Source organism: Cricetulus griseus (genome assembly GCF_003668045.3).
Source record: "Cricetulus griseus strain 17A/GY chromosome 1 unlocalized genomic scaffold, alternate assembly CriGri-PICRH-1.0 chr1_0, whole genome shotgun sequence".
Lineage (NCBI taxonomy): Eukaryota > Metazoa > Chordata > Mammalia > Rodentia > Cricetidae > Cricetulus > Cricetulus griseus.
Window position 1 is genome coordinate 221,281,294 of NW_023276806.1, and position 16,390 is coordinate 221,297,683.

Genomic DNA, 16,390 nt, shown 5'->3' on the forward strand with positions numbered 1-16,390 from the left:
TCCTCCGTGTGCCATCTCTCAGAGCCTCCTCCATGCTACCTCTCAGGGTCCTCCGTGTGCCATCTCTCAGAGCCTCCTCCATGCTATCTCTCAGGGTCCTCCGTGTGCCATCTCTCAGAGCCTCCTCCATGCTACCTCTCAGGGTCCTCCGTGTGCCATCTCTCAGAGCCTCCTCCATGCTACCTCTCAGGGTCCTCCGTGTGCCATCTCTCAGAGCCTCCTCCATGCTCTCTCTCAGGGTCCTCCGTGTGCCATCTCTCAGAGCCTCCTCCATGCTATCTCTCAGGGTCCTCCGTGTGCCATCTCTCAGAGCCTCCTCCATGCTATCTCTCAGGGTCCTCCGTGTGCCATCTCTCAGAGCCTCCTCCATGCTACCTCTCAGGGTCCTCTGTGTGCCATCTCTCAGAGCCTCCTCCATGCTACCTCTCAGGGTCCTCTGTGTGCCATCTCTCAGAGCCTCCTCCATGCTACCTCTCAGGGTCCTCTGTGTGCCATCTCTCAGAGCCTCCTCCATGTTCTCTCTCAGGGTCCTCCGTGTGCCATCTCTCAGAGCCTCCTCCATGCTCTCTCTCAGGGTCCTCCGTGTGCCATCTCTCAGAGCCTCCTCCATGCTCTCTCTCAGGGTCCTCTGTGTGCCATCTCTTAGAGCCTCCTCCATGTTCTCTCTCAGGTTCCTCCGTATGCCATCTTACCATCATTTAACAGATGCATCAAGCAAGGTATAACATATGTGATATTTTTAAAAAACAACTGAAATTATAGCAAGCCTGTTTGTCACTGATTCAAGTATAAATGATTCACAGGTCTAACCAAATCAATGCCCTTATCTAAAAGTCTCCCCAAAAGAACTCAAATTTTATTATAATCTAATACATCAATGTCTACAAGCATATGGGAATAATACATTTTACATCAGATAGCAAGATAATTCCTGTTTTTAGATGTTTATTTAAATTAGAAACAAGCCTGCTTCACACATCAATCCCAGCTCCCTCCCTCTCCCTCCCTTCCTCCCCAGGCCCTCACCCACCCCGCACCCCATCCCCCTCCACTCCCCAGGGATGGTGAGGCCCTCCATAGGGATTGCCAAGGTCTGTCACATCATCTGGGGCGGGGTAGAGGCCCTCCCCCACATGTCCAGGCTGAGAGAGCAACAAGATAATGTTTTTTCTTAAAAATTTTGTTTTTATTTTATTATGTATACAACATTCTGCTTCCATGTATATCAGCACACCAGAAGAGGGCACCAGATCTCATAACGGATGGTTGTGAGCTACCACGTGGCTGCTGGGAATTGAACTCAGGACTTCTGGAAGAACAGCCGATGCTCTTAACTTCTGAGCCATCTCTCCAGCCCGCAACAAGATAATTCTTATCTAAGTTTATATACTAAAATTCAAACTATAGAGACCATTTTGCTACAAAATATAATGTTCTAAAGGGTGTTTCCAATATATATAAATTCTGACATATTAATCTGGGCTTGTAATATGCTGGGAATAAGATTCATATGGCAATAAAATTGAGCCATTTCCACTAGACCATGCAAGCAATTAGCATCTACTCTCAAAAACCTACTTCTTAGCCATATACTTAAAAACCTTTGCAAGACAGGCATGGTGGCACACACCTACAACCACACCTACAACCTAACACAAAAGAGACAGAGGATGTGTGTTACAAGTTCAAGTCCAGCTCAGGCTACATACTGAGAGCTTGTCTTCAAAACACCAGTCAGTCAGTAAATTAAAAATAAAAGTAAAAAAATCAATTGTAATCTGTATATTCTAATTAGTTTATGAAAAGCACCTTTAAAAGTAAACTGCAACTGATAGGGAAGCATCCACTCTGTGACTAGATTTCATAGTGTTCAAAGGTGCTGTGCAGGTCACTGGGGGAGAAAAGTCATCAATAAACTTATTCTGTGGTCAAATCTGCATGTTGCTATAACGATCTGTGCCCATAGAAGTCATAATCACAGAGTAACCAACTGCTTTCTGATTAGATGTGAGCCTGTTCCACAGAATTCATGCCTGATACTGTAAACCTACCAAAACCCCAAGGTTAGGTAGGTCACAGGACCTGGGCAGAGGAGGAGGCACAGAAATCTAGTACTGCTGGCTTGCTAACTGGGTATTTCGTCAACATGCCTTCTAAATATTTTTGTTTATAGCTACTGCTTTCAATTTTGGTCAAGTTTCAGTTTTGTAGCAGCATCAGTCAATGGAGAGACTCATAACTCGTCAAAGAGCTGATAAGCAACCCTAGCGCTCAGACCTAAATGGGAGACCTATATCAGTTTCCGCAAGGCTTGAAGGAATATCGAAGGACGGGGGTAGAAAGACTGCACGATCTCTGCACGAAACACTAATCTTCTCAACATGACACGGCTGCTTCACTACCAAACTCATGGCAGCTATATAAGGCCTGCACAAGATCAAACCAGTCAATAATTCTGCATGGACAGGACAAGGAGGGACTCACAGACTTCCATCCTTAGCTGAGGGGCTGTAGCAGTCTGAATGATAATAGCCCCCAGAGGCACATATATTTGAAGGCTTGATCTACAGTTGGTGAACTATTTAGAAAAGATTAGGAGTTATGGCTTTGTTGGAGATGTGTCATAGGGGAAGGTGTTTGAAGTTTCAAAACTCCAACCCAGTTAGCTCTCTCTCTGCCTCCAACTTATGGATGAGATGTAAACTCTCAGCTACTGTTCCATGCCATGTCTGCCTGCTTCTGCCATGCTCCCCACCAGGATGGTCATGAACTTACCCTATGAAACAGCAAACAAGCCACCATTAAATGCTTTCTTTCATAAGTTGCCTTCCTTGGTCACGGTGTCTCTTCACAGAAATAGAAAAGTAACTGAGATAGCAACTAACTGCTGCTGGAGGAAGAAGCCTTTTTCTCCAGAGCTATGACCACAGGTAGACGGCCATATGCACACAGTCACCACTAATCAGACTCCCCAAATTATCACAGAGTGTGGTGAGGACAGAATATGAAAGGGGGGCTTATACTGGGGGTCTGGGAGAAGCAAGAGGGGGAGTTAAGTATGTACTAAGATACATTGTATGTATGTATCAAATTATCAAGGAATAAATGTTTTTAAAAACATTTCCAGATTTCATAGGAAACTTTATTATAATACACAGGCATGGATAAAACGTGAACAAAGACAGTCAAAAAAGAAAAATAGGTAGATAACAACATAATTACATACAATCATAAAACAGGCAGGCAAAGAAAACAACCAGACAAAATTACTGTCTGGATTAACAGCCTATATAAACTTCCACCTAGAAATCAAATCTTCAGCCCTATAGAGCATGACAGGGAAAACCTGGCCAAGGAACTGGAGGCTCTGGTTCAACACGTAACTAGTTCCATATTTGGCAAGTCACTTCTCCTTACACAAGAAACCACTTTGGATCTGTTTCACCTTCCATAGCAGAGACAGAGGTACCCAGACTTTCTACCTCATCATTTGCTTAAGTCAGTCTAACAGAGAAGCTCAGCTCAAGTTCTGATCAGAGGACTCATTTGCATCAGGCCAGGTATACAGTATGTGGCTCAACATTGCAATTCCAGTTCTATGCTCACGGATGGAAAAGTGCAATTAACCATGAATGAATCAACTCAGAAAATACCAACACAGTGAAACACTTCTTCTTGAATTGTCTTTAAGGACAGGAAACAGAAGTGCAATTTCCCGTATCTCTCTCCATGTTCTACAATTGTTTTCCACGATTACCTTCAGTGTAGCTGCTACAGTTAGAGGAAAGACAAATGTGGTCTCTGAGAAGGGTGACTAGGGCAGAAAAGGATTATTTTAATAATCGTTAGAGGGAAAATGTCCACATCGACGGAAGGGACTTTCAGGTCTCCTATTGGGGGTGAGCATAAATGGCAGGAAGCACCCTGCCGCAGGATTGGCTTCTGAAACCTGGCTCTCAAGTGCAGAAATGTGACCACAATCTCAACACCATAAAGGCTCCTTTCTCTGTATTGTTTTGGAGCCTGTCCTGGCACTCACTGTGTAGACCAGGCTGGCCTCAAACTCACGGAGATCCACGTGCCTCTGCCTCCTGAGTGCTGGGACTAAAGGCGTGCGCCACCAATGCCCGGCTCTAATCTATTCTTGATGAACAGCTTAAATTCCACAGCTCTGGCCTCTCATGTCACCACAATCAGTTAGTTCAGAGAAAGCCTAGGACCTCCCATCTATATTATTAACCACTGCCAGTAGCCTACCTGATCAGAATTCAAATGAAGAAATTAACTTCTCAAAAGTGGTGACATGTTAGCCTCGATTATAAACAGCGAGTTTCGGTGATTTTTAAAGTATAGTGTAAACCCAGCCATAAATATAATATAAGCAACCTTTATGAACTTGAAGTATACAATGGAAGAATATCATCTTTTCAAAGTTGCTACAGTGAAAAGTAAAGTGATAAATATGAAGGAGACTGACAGCCTTTTATTTATGCTATAACTGTATTCTTTTATTTATGCTATAACTGTATTCTTAAGAAAACTATTATTATCTATAAACACACCAGAAAGATGCTTCACTATTAAAACCCACCACAGGGGAATACTTAGAGGTCCTGACAGTGTTTTTGTTGTTTTAGATTTAGATCTAGCACTCTACTTACACCCTAACAAATATGCAGAGAACAAATGTCCTGGTATCTTACAGAGCCCCAAAGTCCACAATGCCAACGCCCCCCCACACACACACATACAAAGATTCACAATTTAAAAAGAACACCAGAGCCACAGAGTCACTAGCACCACTGGAAACCTGCCACTGCACTGGCAATTCCTGGCCACAACAGCACTCGGCTCAGTTAGTTAAAAGCATCTATGCAGGGCCTGAATTCTATCTCTAAGTGGAAAAGTGCTTAAAAGACATACCCGATTGGCTGCAGCTCTCTAATGATTTCTGCGTGTGTCAGGCTGTAGATAATGTTAATATTGTATGTCCTTTCTAACCACCAGAAACCTGGCAGTCGCAGACAAAGCACAGAACTGAATGGGACATGCCTAGGCTTAGACTAGACTAGAGTCAATATGACACTCCATAGATTTTTTTTTAAATAAAACATTTGACAAATATTCCTAGTACCTGACTAGATTCCTGACCTAAAAACACAAACAGCTAGTAGGAAAACTGCCATTCTCAACTATCAAGCACTTGTCCATTAGTGCCACATAGGTATACAGACAAAAAGATCACGTAAGAGCATACTGCATAAATAACAACTGAGACACAGAAAGTGTCTCGAGCATCAGTCTTAGGTGTTTCTAACTGCTGATAAGTGGCCCTAATCAAATTGATACCAGCATTATAAAACTGGCAAAGCATGCATCATTTTGTATGAATGTGTGTGTGTGTGTGTGTGTGTGTGTGTGTGTGTGTGTGTGTGTATGTATGTAAATATATTTCAAAGTTTCAAATGATAGTGTGTGTAATGGTATCTGAAATGACCATAAAAGCAATTATTTAAATATAAGAACACTGTTGAATTAAGAATGGCAGTTTTCAGCAAAAGCAGACACCTACAGCTAAACACTGAGCTGAACTCCTGGAATCCAGCTGCGGAGAGGGAGAAGTGAAAAGCAAAGGGGTCAATACCAGGCTGGAGAGACCCACAGAAACAGCTGACCTGAATAAGGGGAGCTCATGGACCCCAGACTGATAGCTGGGAAACCCGAATAGGACCGACCCAGACCCCCCTGAATGTGGGTGTGAGTGAGGAGGCCTGGGCAATCTATGGGGCCACTGGCAGTGGATCAGTATTTATCCCTAGTACACGAATGGACTTTGAGAGCCCTCTCCACTTAGAGGGATACCCTCTCAGTCTAGACACATGGGGGAGGGTCTAGGCCCTGCTCCAAATGATGTGACAGACTTTGAAGATCCCCCATGGAAGGCCTCACCCTCCCTGGGGAGCAGAAAAGGGCTGGGTTAGGGAGTTGGTGAGGGGGAGGGAAGAAGGGGAGGGAGAGGGAACTGGGATTGACATGTAAAACAAGCTTGTTTCTAATTTAAATTTTTAAAAAGGGGGATAAAAAAGAATGGCAGTTTTCAGCAGGTGTCAAATAGTTTCTACCAGTAGATGATTTCATTTCTGCTCATAGCATATTGAGGAATATTTCATGTGTGTGTATGTGCTTTCTATGACTAATAATTGTAAAAAGCATTTACTCAAGAGGCAATCCACAGTGATAAGCTATTTGTTATCTGATAATTTAAAAAACTTATAGCTATTTTGAAAGATCACTTTATCATCAGCTTTTTTCAAATGACAATAATCCAAAAGAAACACAATAGGGAATAAATTGAGCATTTTTCATTCATCAAAATACATAGGCCTATTCCAAACTGCAGTCCTAAATAATCTGAATGTAGAGGACCATCTCATGAAGTCTTGACTTTAAAGAGCACATGAAAATACACAATACGTGTACAAACAGATACAAACAACAGTGCTAACCAGTGCAAAAAGACCCTCATTTGTCTAAAATGCCTTTTTTAGTTAGGAGGAATTATTTTCTGATTAATGGAAATTGCAAGCTTTAGTAACTGCTCTATCACTTAAAGCCATCCATTAAAATAAAAAAGGTGACTATTTCAGTAATAAATATACTTGATTAAAAAATAAATGTTTCTAAGATCAGAAATATCAAATGATGGCTCTATTTAAAAGTGGACAAGTATATAACCATGTAACTATATCAGACTCAAAGGCAATAACTACAAAATGACTAAAACAGTCCTGACTTAAAAAACTGTCTTATAAAGATATTTCAACCACAATAACACCTGTCATTAGTAACTCCCTAAAGTACCAAATACACCTTCTAGATCAGCTGTTCTTAACCTCTGGGTCAAGATTCCTTTCGGGATCAAAACGACCCTTTCAGAGGGGTCACCCGAGACCATCGGAAAACACAGATATTTACATTACGACTCACAACAGTGCTTACATTATAATTTACAACAGTAGCAAAATTACAGTTATGAAGTAGCAATGAAAATAATTTTATGGTTGGGGGGTCACCACAATATGAGGAACTGTATTAAAGGGTCGTAGCATTAGGAAGATTGAGAACCACTGGTCTAAAATATTCAAAAGTAAGAAAATTTCTCTAGCTTCCAAAAGATATACACACTGTCCTGTATTTTTCACAAACTTGTTGAAAAAAACGAAGATTAGCTAATTCTTCATATTAATTCCTGGAATTTTTTTTTTTTTTTTTTTTTTTTTTAAGCAGCCATCTACTTCCTAGAAGTGTTAACATTTCCTATCTGAAGCCTGAAGAGGCTCACAATGTTCCACGTGAGATCAAGCTGGAACGAGTGACCACAGTAAACAATGGCACCCATCACACAGTGTCCCTGCCTTCAGCCTAGAGTGCCACCCTCCAAACCCTTCCTGCACACTGCTGTGACACCACCCTCTCTTGGCTGTCATACCCTGCTAGCCACTTTTTCAGATTCCTTATCCTCTTTTCCATAACCTAAACCCAAAATGCCACAAGCCAACAGCATTTACCCTTTCCCCAATCTTCTTACCTGGTCTCAGGCCACTAACTAAAAGGAGATTCAGACAACTTCCAGTTCTGCAGCTACAGCCCTACCTGCCCATGCTCTTTCATCCAACAGCCTCAACAAGGCCACTTGATGTTTGACAGGAACCAAACAAGGAAAGATGGTAGAGCATGTGCCCACAGTTCAGGAACTTGGGAGACTAAGGGAGGGAATTAAAAACTCAAGGCTAGTCTGGACTATACAGTGAGATTCAAAAACCCAAAAGGACAACTAGCAAAGAGATGCCTGGTTTCTGTCTGTGGTTCTGCTGCTCCCCAAGCTGCACTGGAAAAACAAATGACACTACCATTTATTTCCAGCTGTCAGCCTCTGTTCTTCTGCTGAAGCACACTCTAAATATATCCACTCCTCACCTGTTTTATATGAAGAACCACATTGGAAAAGAAAAAGACAATGATAAACATGATTGTTTTTTACTTTACTGGCATCTTCAGGCAGTAGACGCAAAGAAGTGGGCAGTTACTGATTTCCAACCTACAGGAGAAAAGACCAATAATGAAACTAATGCCTACCGTACAGAGATCTTTATATTGCAGCTTCTGGAATTTCGTGTCTGTGTTTTCAGCACACAGCTCCACATAGCCAAGCACGACTTGAAACACAGTGTTGTGAATGGCTTGAGTGAAGTGCATATGGAGTTGATCCATTGCAGTCTAGGAAAAGAAAAACATAAACAGTGCAATTTCATAGTATTAAGTAAATTGGAAATGATTTGACAAAACACAGAAGAAAAACCGAATCAGCTGTAACTACAACATACAGATCATAATCATCCTTACATTTAACTGTGGGATAGACTGTGTGCAAAGAACCTTTCACATTCACATGGCATCACCCCACCCAGGCTGAGTGTGAACGTGAAACTGTGCTTGCTCCTGCTCTGCTTTATAACTGGTGTTCTTGTTCATTCTCAACCATGTCATAGACATTTGTAGCTCTTTGCACCCTCCACCCAACTTACCACATTCCCTTACACTGTTTCTGTCATTCCTGGATGGTCAGCTTCCTGACCAACCTACTTAAATCAGTACTTTTCACCACTCTTCTTGCTTTCCCTGGTTCTAGCTCTTTGTAGCACTTCCTATAGCACCCTATAGCATCTTCATTTACAAATGTTAAGGTGTGCTTCCCTGGTGGACTGAATTAAGAATGGCCCTAGAGGTTCCTGTATTTGAATGCTTAGGCCCCAGGGAATGGAACTGTTTGAAAGGGTTACACTGATTTAGGAGGAGGTTTGGCCTTTGCTGGAGTAGGTGCGATCTTGGAGGGGTGTCACTACAGGTGGGATGTGAGGTTCAAAAGACCAATTTGGGCAGAGGCACTGCCCCACCCCCACTTGCTCTGCAGACAAGGATGTAAAGCCCTCAGCTTCTTCTCCAGCACCTGTCTGCCTACTGTGCGCTCCCTACTAGGAAAATAATGAACTAATTCTCTGAAACTGTAAGCAAACCCTCAAATGTTTTCTTTTAAAAGAGTTGCCTTGGTCATGGTGTCTCTTGACAGTTTTTCCAAGACACAGGTTAAGATATGGAAATTAACGAATACAAAAACTAGGAATTTTAAATGGTAAACAATTCAAAACATTTGGTAAAGTCTTCAATTTCCTTCCAAAACATGGCACCATTTAAAGGAAAGAAAAAGGAAAAAGCTTGAGTCTCTCATGTGTAAATGCTGAGTGAATAAATGCATAACCCTAAACACAGAAGATATGAATGAGCCTTGTTTCACATTTTTCATGGAAGACTTTGGATTCAAGAGTGCACGTGCACATTACATGGCAAGCTTCAGGCCTGGGGAAATCTGCTAGATGCAAGGGCCTATCTGACAGATAAATGTATGCAGTGAACAACATTTTATATACCCTTTGAAGGAGTCAGGCTAGCCTGTCTAGGAACAAAGCCCCATAGTAAGATCTACATCCCAGGACCAAGACTTAAGGTACAAAACACCACATGTCATCTCTCATTGAATTTGAGTTAGCTTGTACTTTTTTTCCCCTTCCTTTGTGACTGTTTGTTTGTTTATTTGTTTGTTTGAAAATAGGTTTTTGGCTTTTGCTATGTTGTCCAAACTTCCCTTGGGCCTGCAATCTTCCTGTCTCAGTCTCTCAAGTGTAATATACTCTTTAAAAATCCTACATAAAATTGTGAAAGTATCAAGCTTGGCAAACAGTCCAAACAAGTTTTAGTATGTTTCAGTCACATTATTTACACTCAGACTCTGTTAGTGAAATGCTACCATTATCAATTCAGCACTACAATGCACTTTGTTGAATGAAATTTTGGAAGGACATCATATTGATCATATTCAGACTCAATCATGAAGGTTGGTGGGTTCCTAATTATGAACTACATCTGCTCAGAACTAACCTGTGTTTTTCCAAGAAGTCGATAAGCTTGCTGAACCTTGGTATAATGGTTAATGTCAAAATTCTTGCAGATTTTGGAAAGAGCTACGTCCAACTGTTCCTGTGCAATCAACACAAAAGTAAGAGGTGATGAGGAAACCGTTTTCAAAGCAATGGAAAGAAAATACTGATACTGTCTTCCCTTCATTTATAACTAATATCTATTTGCCATTATACTGGATTAGTCAAAATCAAGTATAAGTAAATTATAATTAGCCATTATAATAAGCTTAATACTTAGTTTTATATAATTAGCATTGTTATCAATTTGCCTTGAAACCTATATGTGACATTTCAGAAAAAACAAAATAAGAATAGTTTTTCAAGAGACCTTACTTTATAGTATTTCTTAGCTTTGTATTTCCTCAAACATCTGCTAAAATTGCATAATTATATAAACTGAGTGTGTAGGATTTTAAAAAATACAATTGTTTTGCAATAAAAAAGTAATTTTCAACCAAGCACTAATTTTGAAAATACATACCCAATTAAGCTTTTCCATCTTAAACACACTTCTTATTGGGTTTCTATTTTAATGGTTTAATTTTAACATAATGATTTTCTATATGCATAGAATAATATTTTGTATTAAAAATTAATAAAGAGTCCAGCAGGGGTGTCACGTGACTTTATTTCCAGCACTGGGGAGCAGAGGCAGGCAGATCTCTAAGTTCAAGGCCAGTCTGGTCTAAAGATCACATTCCAAGGACAGCCAGGGTGTCAGTCAGGAGGCCTCAGCAATCTATGGGGCCTCAGGTTCTAGACCAGTATTTATCCCTGGTGAATGAATGGACTTTAGGAGCCCATTCCATGTGGAGTGATGCTCTCTCAGCCTAGACACATGGGGGAGGCCCTGCTCCAGATGAATGACAGACTTTGGGGATCTCCCATGGAGGTCCTCACCATCCCTGGGGAGCAGAGGGGGGGATGGGATGGGAGGGTTGGAGGGCGGGGGAGGAGAGGAGGGAGAGGGAGCTGGGATTGACATGTGAAGAAGGCTTGTTTCTAATTTAAATAAAAATAAATTTAAAAAAAAGAAAAAAAAACAGACTGAATAAATACTGAGTTCTCAAAGGAAAGCCCTCATTAAAAATATTCAAAGTACTATTTACTTACAGAATTCAAGTCAGTTGCTTTAGCAAACAAACAGACATTGTTATAATTAGCAAATAACTGCATTTATGAAAAAGGACTTCTTTCACAAAAGGGCATCATAACTTTTACAACTATAGTACCCGAATCAGGAAAGCTAATGGTGGGAAGGGAGCCCAGTAACTTATTGCTCATGAAAATGAGCCCCCTGCTTTGGAAATATTACCAACAAGGCATGAGGATTCTGAATACAAGTAGGAGGATGAGACAGCTTCAGGATAAACCCTTCTCTCCCCACTTCTACAGTTTCAATGATCTGAACATGATATGAGGAGGCTCTGGAATTTAGGAGAGTTTTATCAGTTAACAATTACAATGAAATCAACTTACTGTGCCAAACAGATAAGTTATTTATAAAGTATGACACACGTAAAATGTTTCTGTCATACTATAACATGACAACACATCTCTCTCCAGTGTAGAGAATCACTATTTCTAGAAATAATGACGTTTTCAAATTCTGCTTTAAGGTCCCCCTAACTCTGGAAACATTATTTAGTTTACAAGTAGATTAATCTGACTGTACACGGACATTTCAAATGAAATACAAGAGATTTGAATGTAGTAAACTAGGGCAAGAGAAATAAAACGAACAGGAAATAATGCTGTGCCTGCCTAGACAGAAAAATCTAAAAGGAAAAAGCTGCCCAACTTATAAAGTCCTTACCTCAATTTGTTCCAAAGTGTCCTGCAGCTTTGAATTCAGCTCACTATCAAATAAAAGAGGGTTAGCAGTGTCTATCTTTAAAGACTAAATGCTAAATAAATATTGTTGATAAACAGCAAATCAGTACCCACAGTACGTGTAGATGAAAAGTAATACAAATGGATAAGAAAAACAACTAAGTGAAGAATCTACAGAGAATTAAGAATTAAAAGTTCACAATACATTTTAAAATTAAAAGCCATAATTTAAATAAAAAGTAAAATTTCACAAATGAAGGTAATTTCTACAACATAGGAATAAAGTAATAGAAAACCAACTTTTTAAAAATACAATTGAATGAGACCATATACCTACAAGGGCTAACAAAAGCTATGCAATTAATGCCAAGCTGAAGTAAACAGAGCACAGCGTGGTGACATATAAAATCTCCAACAATGTGCTCACCTATGTGATCTCCTATAATAACCAACTCTTAATCAAAAGCCGAGAAAGCATTTTTTATTTGGAGAAACTAGTAGGCAGCTTCTAAAGTCTCTGTAGCAACTTAAGAGCTAAGAGCAGCTGAGAGAGCCCCACAGAACGAGGTTCGCAGCACCTTACTGTAAAGTTACTGCAATGAAACTGACACTGACAGGACACAGAGTGAAGCTATGGCTTCACATATGGCTAATGGCTCAGATACTCGGCACAGGGGATACTCAAATGCAAACAAACAAAATAAGAGATAATAAGTGGCACTGGAGTCCATTAGTCATTCTAGAAAAGCAACTATGAAAAACAGCAAAGCAAACAAGCAGAATGGTCAAAGGATATTTTTAAAACAAGACTGCATCTTCAAACTCTGGTTGGACAAGGAACAAATGGAACACTCAAGCAAATGCTCCATGGGGGGGACATCCCAACAAGCTCTTGGAAAACTTTAAAGGCTGCTGTGCTGTGGTCCACACTCAGGCTACCTCCCAGCTGTTCCAGGGCTGTACACACATCTAGTCAAAGTGCACACACAATTCTCAGAGCCTACTTGTAACAGACAAAAAACTTAAAGTTGATACTATTTAAATGATATATTACCAAAAAAGGTCTCTGAAGTCAAATAAAAGAAATCCAATCTCTAGCCTGGCGATGGTGGCGCACACTTTTAATCCCAGCACTAGGAAGGCAGAGGCAGGCAGATGTCTATGAGTTTGAGGACAGCCTGGTCAACAAGAGCTAGTTCCAGGACATGCTCCAAAGCCACAGAGAAATCCTGTCTTGAAAAACCAAAAAATAAAAAATAAAAACAAAAACAAAAAACCAACCAAACAAAAAAAAACCCAAGAAATTAAATCTCAAAAAAACCCAAACTTTTTAAAGTAGTAAGAATGAGTAGAAGGAGTAAAAGACTTAGTTCAACACATTGAAATCTTAGGTTTTCAATGCGATCTGCTAATGACAGACTTGACTCTCAAACTCCTAGCTGCCCCTGTGCATTGAGAGAAGGATCACAAGGCACAATTCACTATCTGTAAGTTCAAAGCACTTAAGGGCAGAAAAACATACAAAAATAGAAGTTTACTTCTGATATCATTAGCCTCTGGAAGAAATTTTCATTCATATATATATATATATAATATATATATATATATATATATATAATATATATTTTAAATAACGAGGACCCTTTATTGCCAAAACACCCCTGACAATCCTGCCCTCATACTATAGACCTCCTCCTAGGGCTCCTTGTATGGCTCTGTACTGAGCCACTCAATGCAAGCTAAGCAGCTAACACCACAGGGAGACCACCATACAGACAATTCACCAGAAAGGAAACCAGCAGCATGAGGTCTTTGATGGTCTAAAGGACAACTGTTCAAGACTACAGAGAAAAATCTATTTTTTAAAAAGCATACAGTGCTTATCAGATGTATATTTTCACCTGAACTTAGATGCTGGCGGTTAAATTCTCTAGTAAAACCAACTGTGAGCGGAACTAGATCTTTAGGACCCCACCATTTCAGGGTTGATGCCTTAGACATATTCAGATCTCTCCCCAGAACTGACACATGATACACAGAGGAATCCACAGCGATAGATTAAAAAAATACTTATAAACAGAAGGCAGATTTTCCTTAGGGGAGGGAAGGAGGGAGGGAGGAAAGGAGGGAGACAGGAAGGGAGGAAAATGCACTCTAACCACTTAAATTCAGCCTGTGAAACTTTCTATCCTGCCCGGCTCCCTAGGGTCTTTATCTGCACTTTCACGGTTTTATTACTGCCTAGTTCTTAAATACAACACAACCTGCAGCACCTAAAGCAGAAGTAAAATCACATTATTGTCCCATGATCAATAAACACTTTGGTAGCTTCCCGAAAAATAAGGACAAAACAAAAGCCAACATGGAGCGAGAGACCCTCACTGCGCACTCACTATTCAGTACTTTATCCCTGTGGACTGCAAGCATTTCCCTAACCAACCTCTACTGCTGCTCTCAATGTTCACAACTACAACACCCTTTCCAGTCCTAAATGCCTTCTTCTCTATCACTGCTCTGCTCACAGTCCCCTAGGTTAAATCCTGGGCGATCTGTGACTGTGTCTCCTAGGGGCAAGCCTCCAGGGGACAGTCACTCCTCAGCGACTCCAGGACTAAACTCACTAGCTGACTTGGCCATCCCGCAACAAAACTCTGGGTCAAACCTGCAATGCAAAGAAAAATCATTAATTAGGCCCCATTCTCTACTTTAATAACTAAAACCATAAAGACAGGAGAAGAAAAACATCCACATTAGACTCTGGGTCTGCAAGGGCTTCAGCCACAGAGAAATAAACAAAGCTACCGAGTGAGGCTGAAGAGTCCAGCAGAGCTTGAGCTAGACTTACAGAGAGGAAGAATGACAACATATCAGCTCTGCATAACTGGTACTCATCTTCTTTTAGGAAACCGTTCCACTTTGTAGGAAAAAGAAGCATTTCTGAATCCAATGGGTCACTATAAAAATGGTTGTTTATACATAAAATTATAAATCTAACTGTTGTTTTATTGCAGTTATTATTTATGGTTGCAACATTCTCTTTCAGTGAGCATGGCAATATAAACAGCATGTAGAAGACTATAAACATAAAATGGAGACATCAATTTCATTTTACTAAAAAGGTTCTCAAAATCTCCAACTGCAGTTTGACCACAATTGACTACTAATTAAATATACACAGAGAGAAATTAGTGATGAAGGAGTGGATATTAGCTGTGCAGCTTTTAAAAGAAGTCCTTGGGTATCACTTAGAAATGCTGAGTTCAAGCCATTTTAGTCACTTAATCAAAGTATATTAAAAAGATTTATCCATAAACATTTCTATAAATAAAAGCTACATTCTGGTTAAACAAAAAGTCACTAGTTGTAAGATGGAAGGCTAAGAGCTTTAAAAAGCTATCTGCAAGCCCAACAGAATGAATGGAATGCTACTGCTGAGTCTGGGCACCGCTAGAGAAAATGCAAAAATAATGTACCCACAAATAACTAATTAAGTGCTTTTAAGTAACTGCTCTACACACACACAGACACACAGACACACAGACACACACACACACACACACACACACACACACACACACACACACACTTACACTTTAAAAAACTGGTCTTAGGAAGACTGCAAACCTTTGTACAAACCTGATGATACAAAGAGATAAAACAGCACACAGATAATTAGCATGGTGCTAAACTTGGCCTGACCTGGTACTTACAAGCCAGGTGTTTCAAGTCAATTCCCTCAAGATCTCTGGGTTAACTCTAAAAGACTTCTTCCAGCTCTAAGATTTCCTGAGTCTAAAGCATGCTGGTCATTTGTTTCCCAATTATCACAGTTTTCTATATGGTTCTGGAAAGTTCTAAAACTTTTACAATGAAAATGGAATTCCAAATTTACAGTTTATATCCATGAACCAGGAAAATACTAGTCTGCTTAGCTTACAGGCACCCTAGAAGGTTCCAATCTACTCATTGGAAAGAGAATTTATCCACAGACCTCAAAGAAGACAAAACTTCCAAATACTGTAAAATCAAACCAACAACCCTGAGATACCATGGAGTGTCTCTACAACATTCCAAACTATTTGATGGCTACAGCAGAACTAGTAAGATGACTTTAGTTATAATCACATCTCTCTCCTCAATTTGTTTAGAAGTCCCCTACCTAACTTAGCACAACCAATCAGCACAATGCTTGGAATCCACTTCCAAGGATATTAATCAAACAACTTCAAACTTTATGAATTCTTAATCACAGTGAATTTGAGAAAACAAAGAAAAATCCTGAGCATAGTTGTGTCCATAGCTAAAAGCTGTGAACATTTACTGTATAACTTGAGGTCACAAAAATGTTGAGATCATAGTCTGAGAAAAAAAAAAAAGATCCTTTAAGCATTGTGTTGTGATACAAGTACAGTACTCAACAAACTCGTTCTGACAACTCACAAAGTTTTGACACATAGACACGGGTCTGTCAAGAAGTCTCTCTCCAATGAAATAAAAAGTAATAAAGTAGTTATGACTTTTGG

General features: G+C 40.1%; 1 protein-coding gene across 1 annotated transcript in view; it reads right to left on the minus strand.

The window, feature by feature from the left end:
• The window catches only part of Vps50 (VPS50 subunit of EARP/GARPII complex), an 89,668-nt gene that overhangs the window by 46,831 nt on the left and 26,447 nt on the right, over positions 1-16,390 (minus strand). The window contains exons 10-12 of the mRNA XM_027389845.2: positions 11,851-11,893; positions 9,994-10,092; positions 8,137-8,277 (exon numbers count right to left, since the gene is read on the minus strand). Of these exons, the coding sequence (XP_027245646.1) occupies positions 8,137-8,277; positions 9,994-10,092; positions 11,851-11,893 (283 nt within the window). The remainder of the gene's footprint in view (positions 1-8,136; positions 8,278-9,993; positions 10,093-11,850; positions 11,894-16,390) is intronic.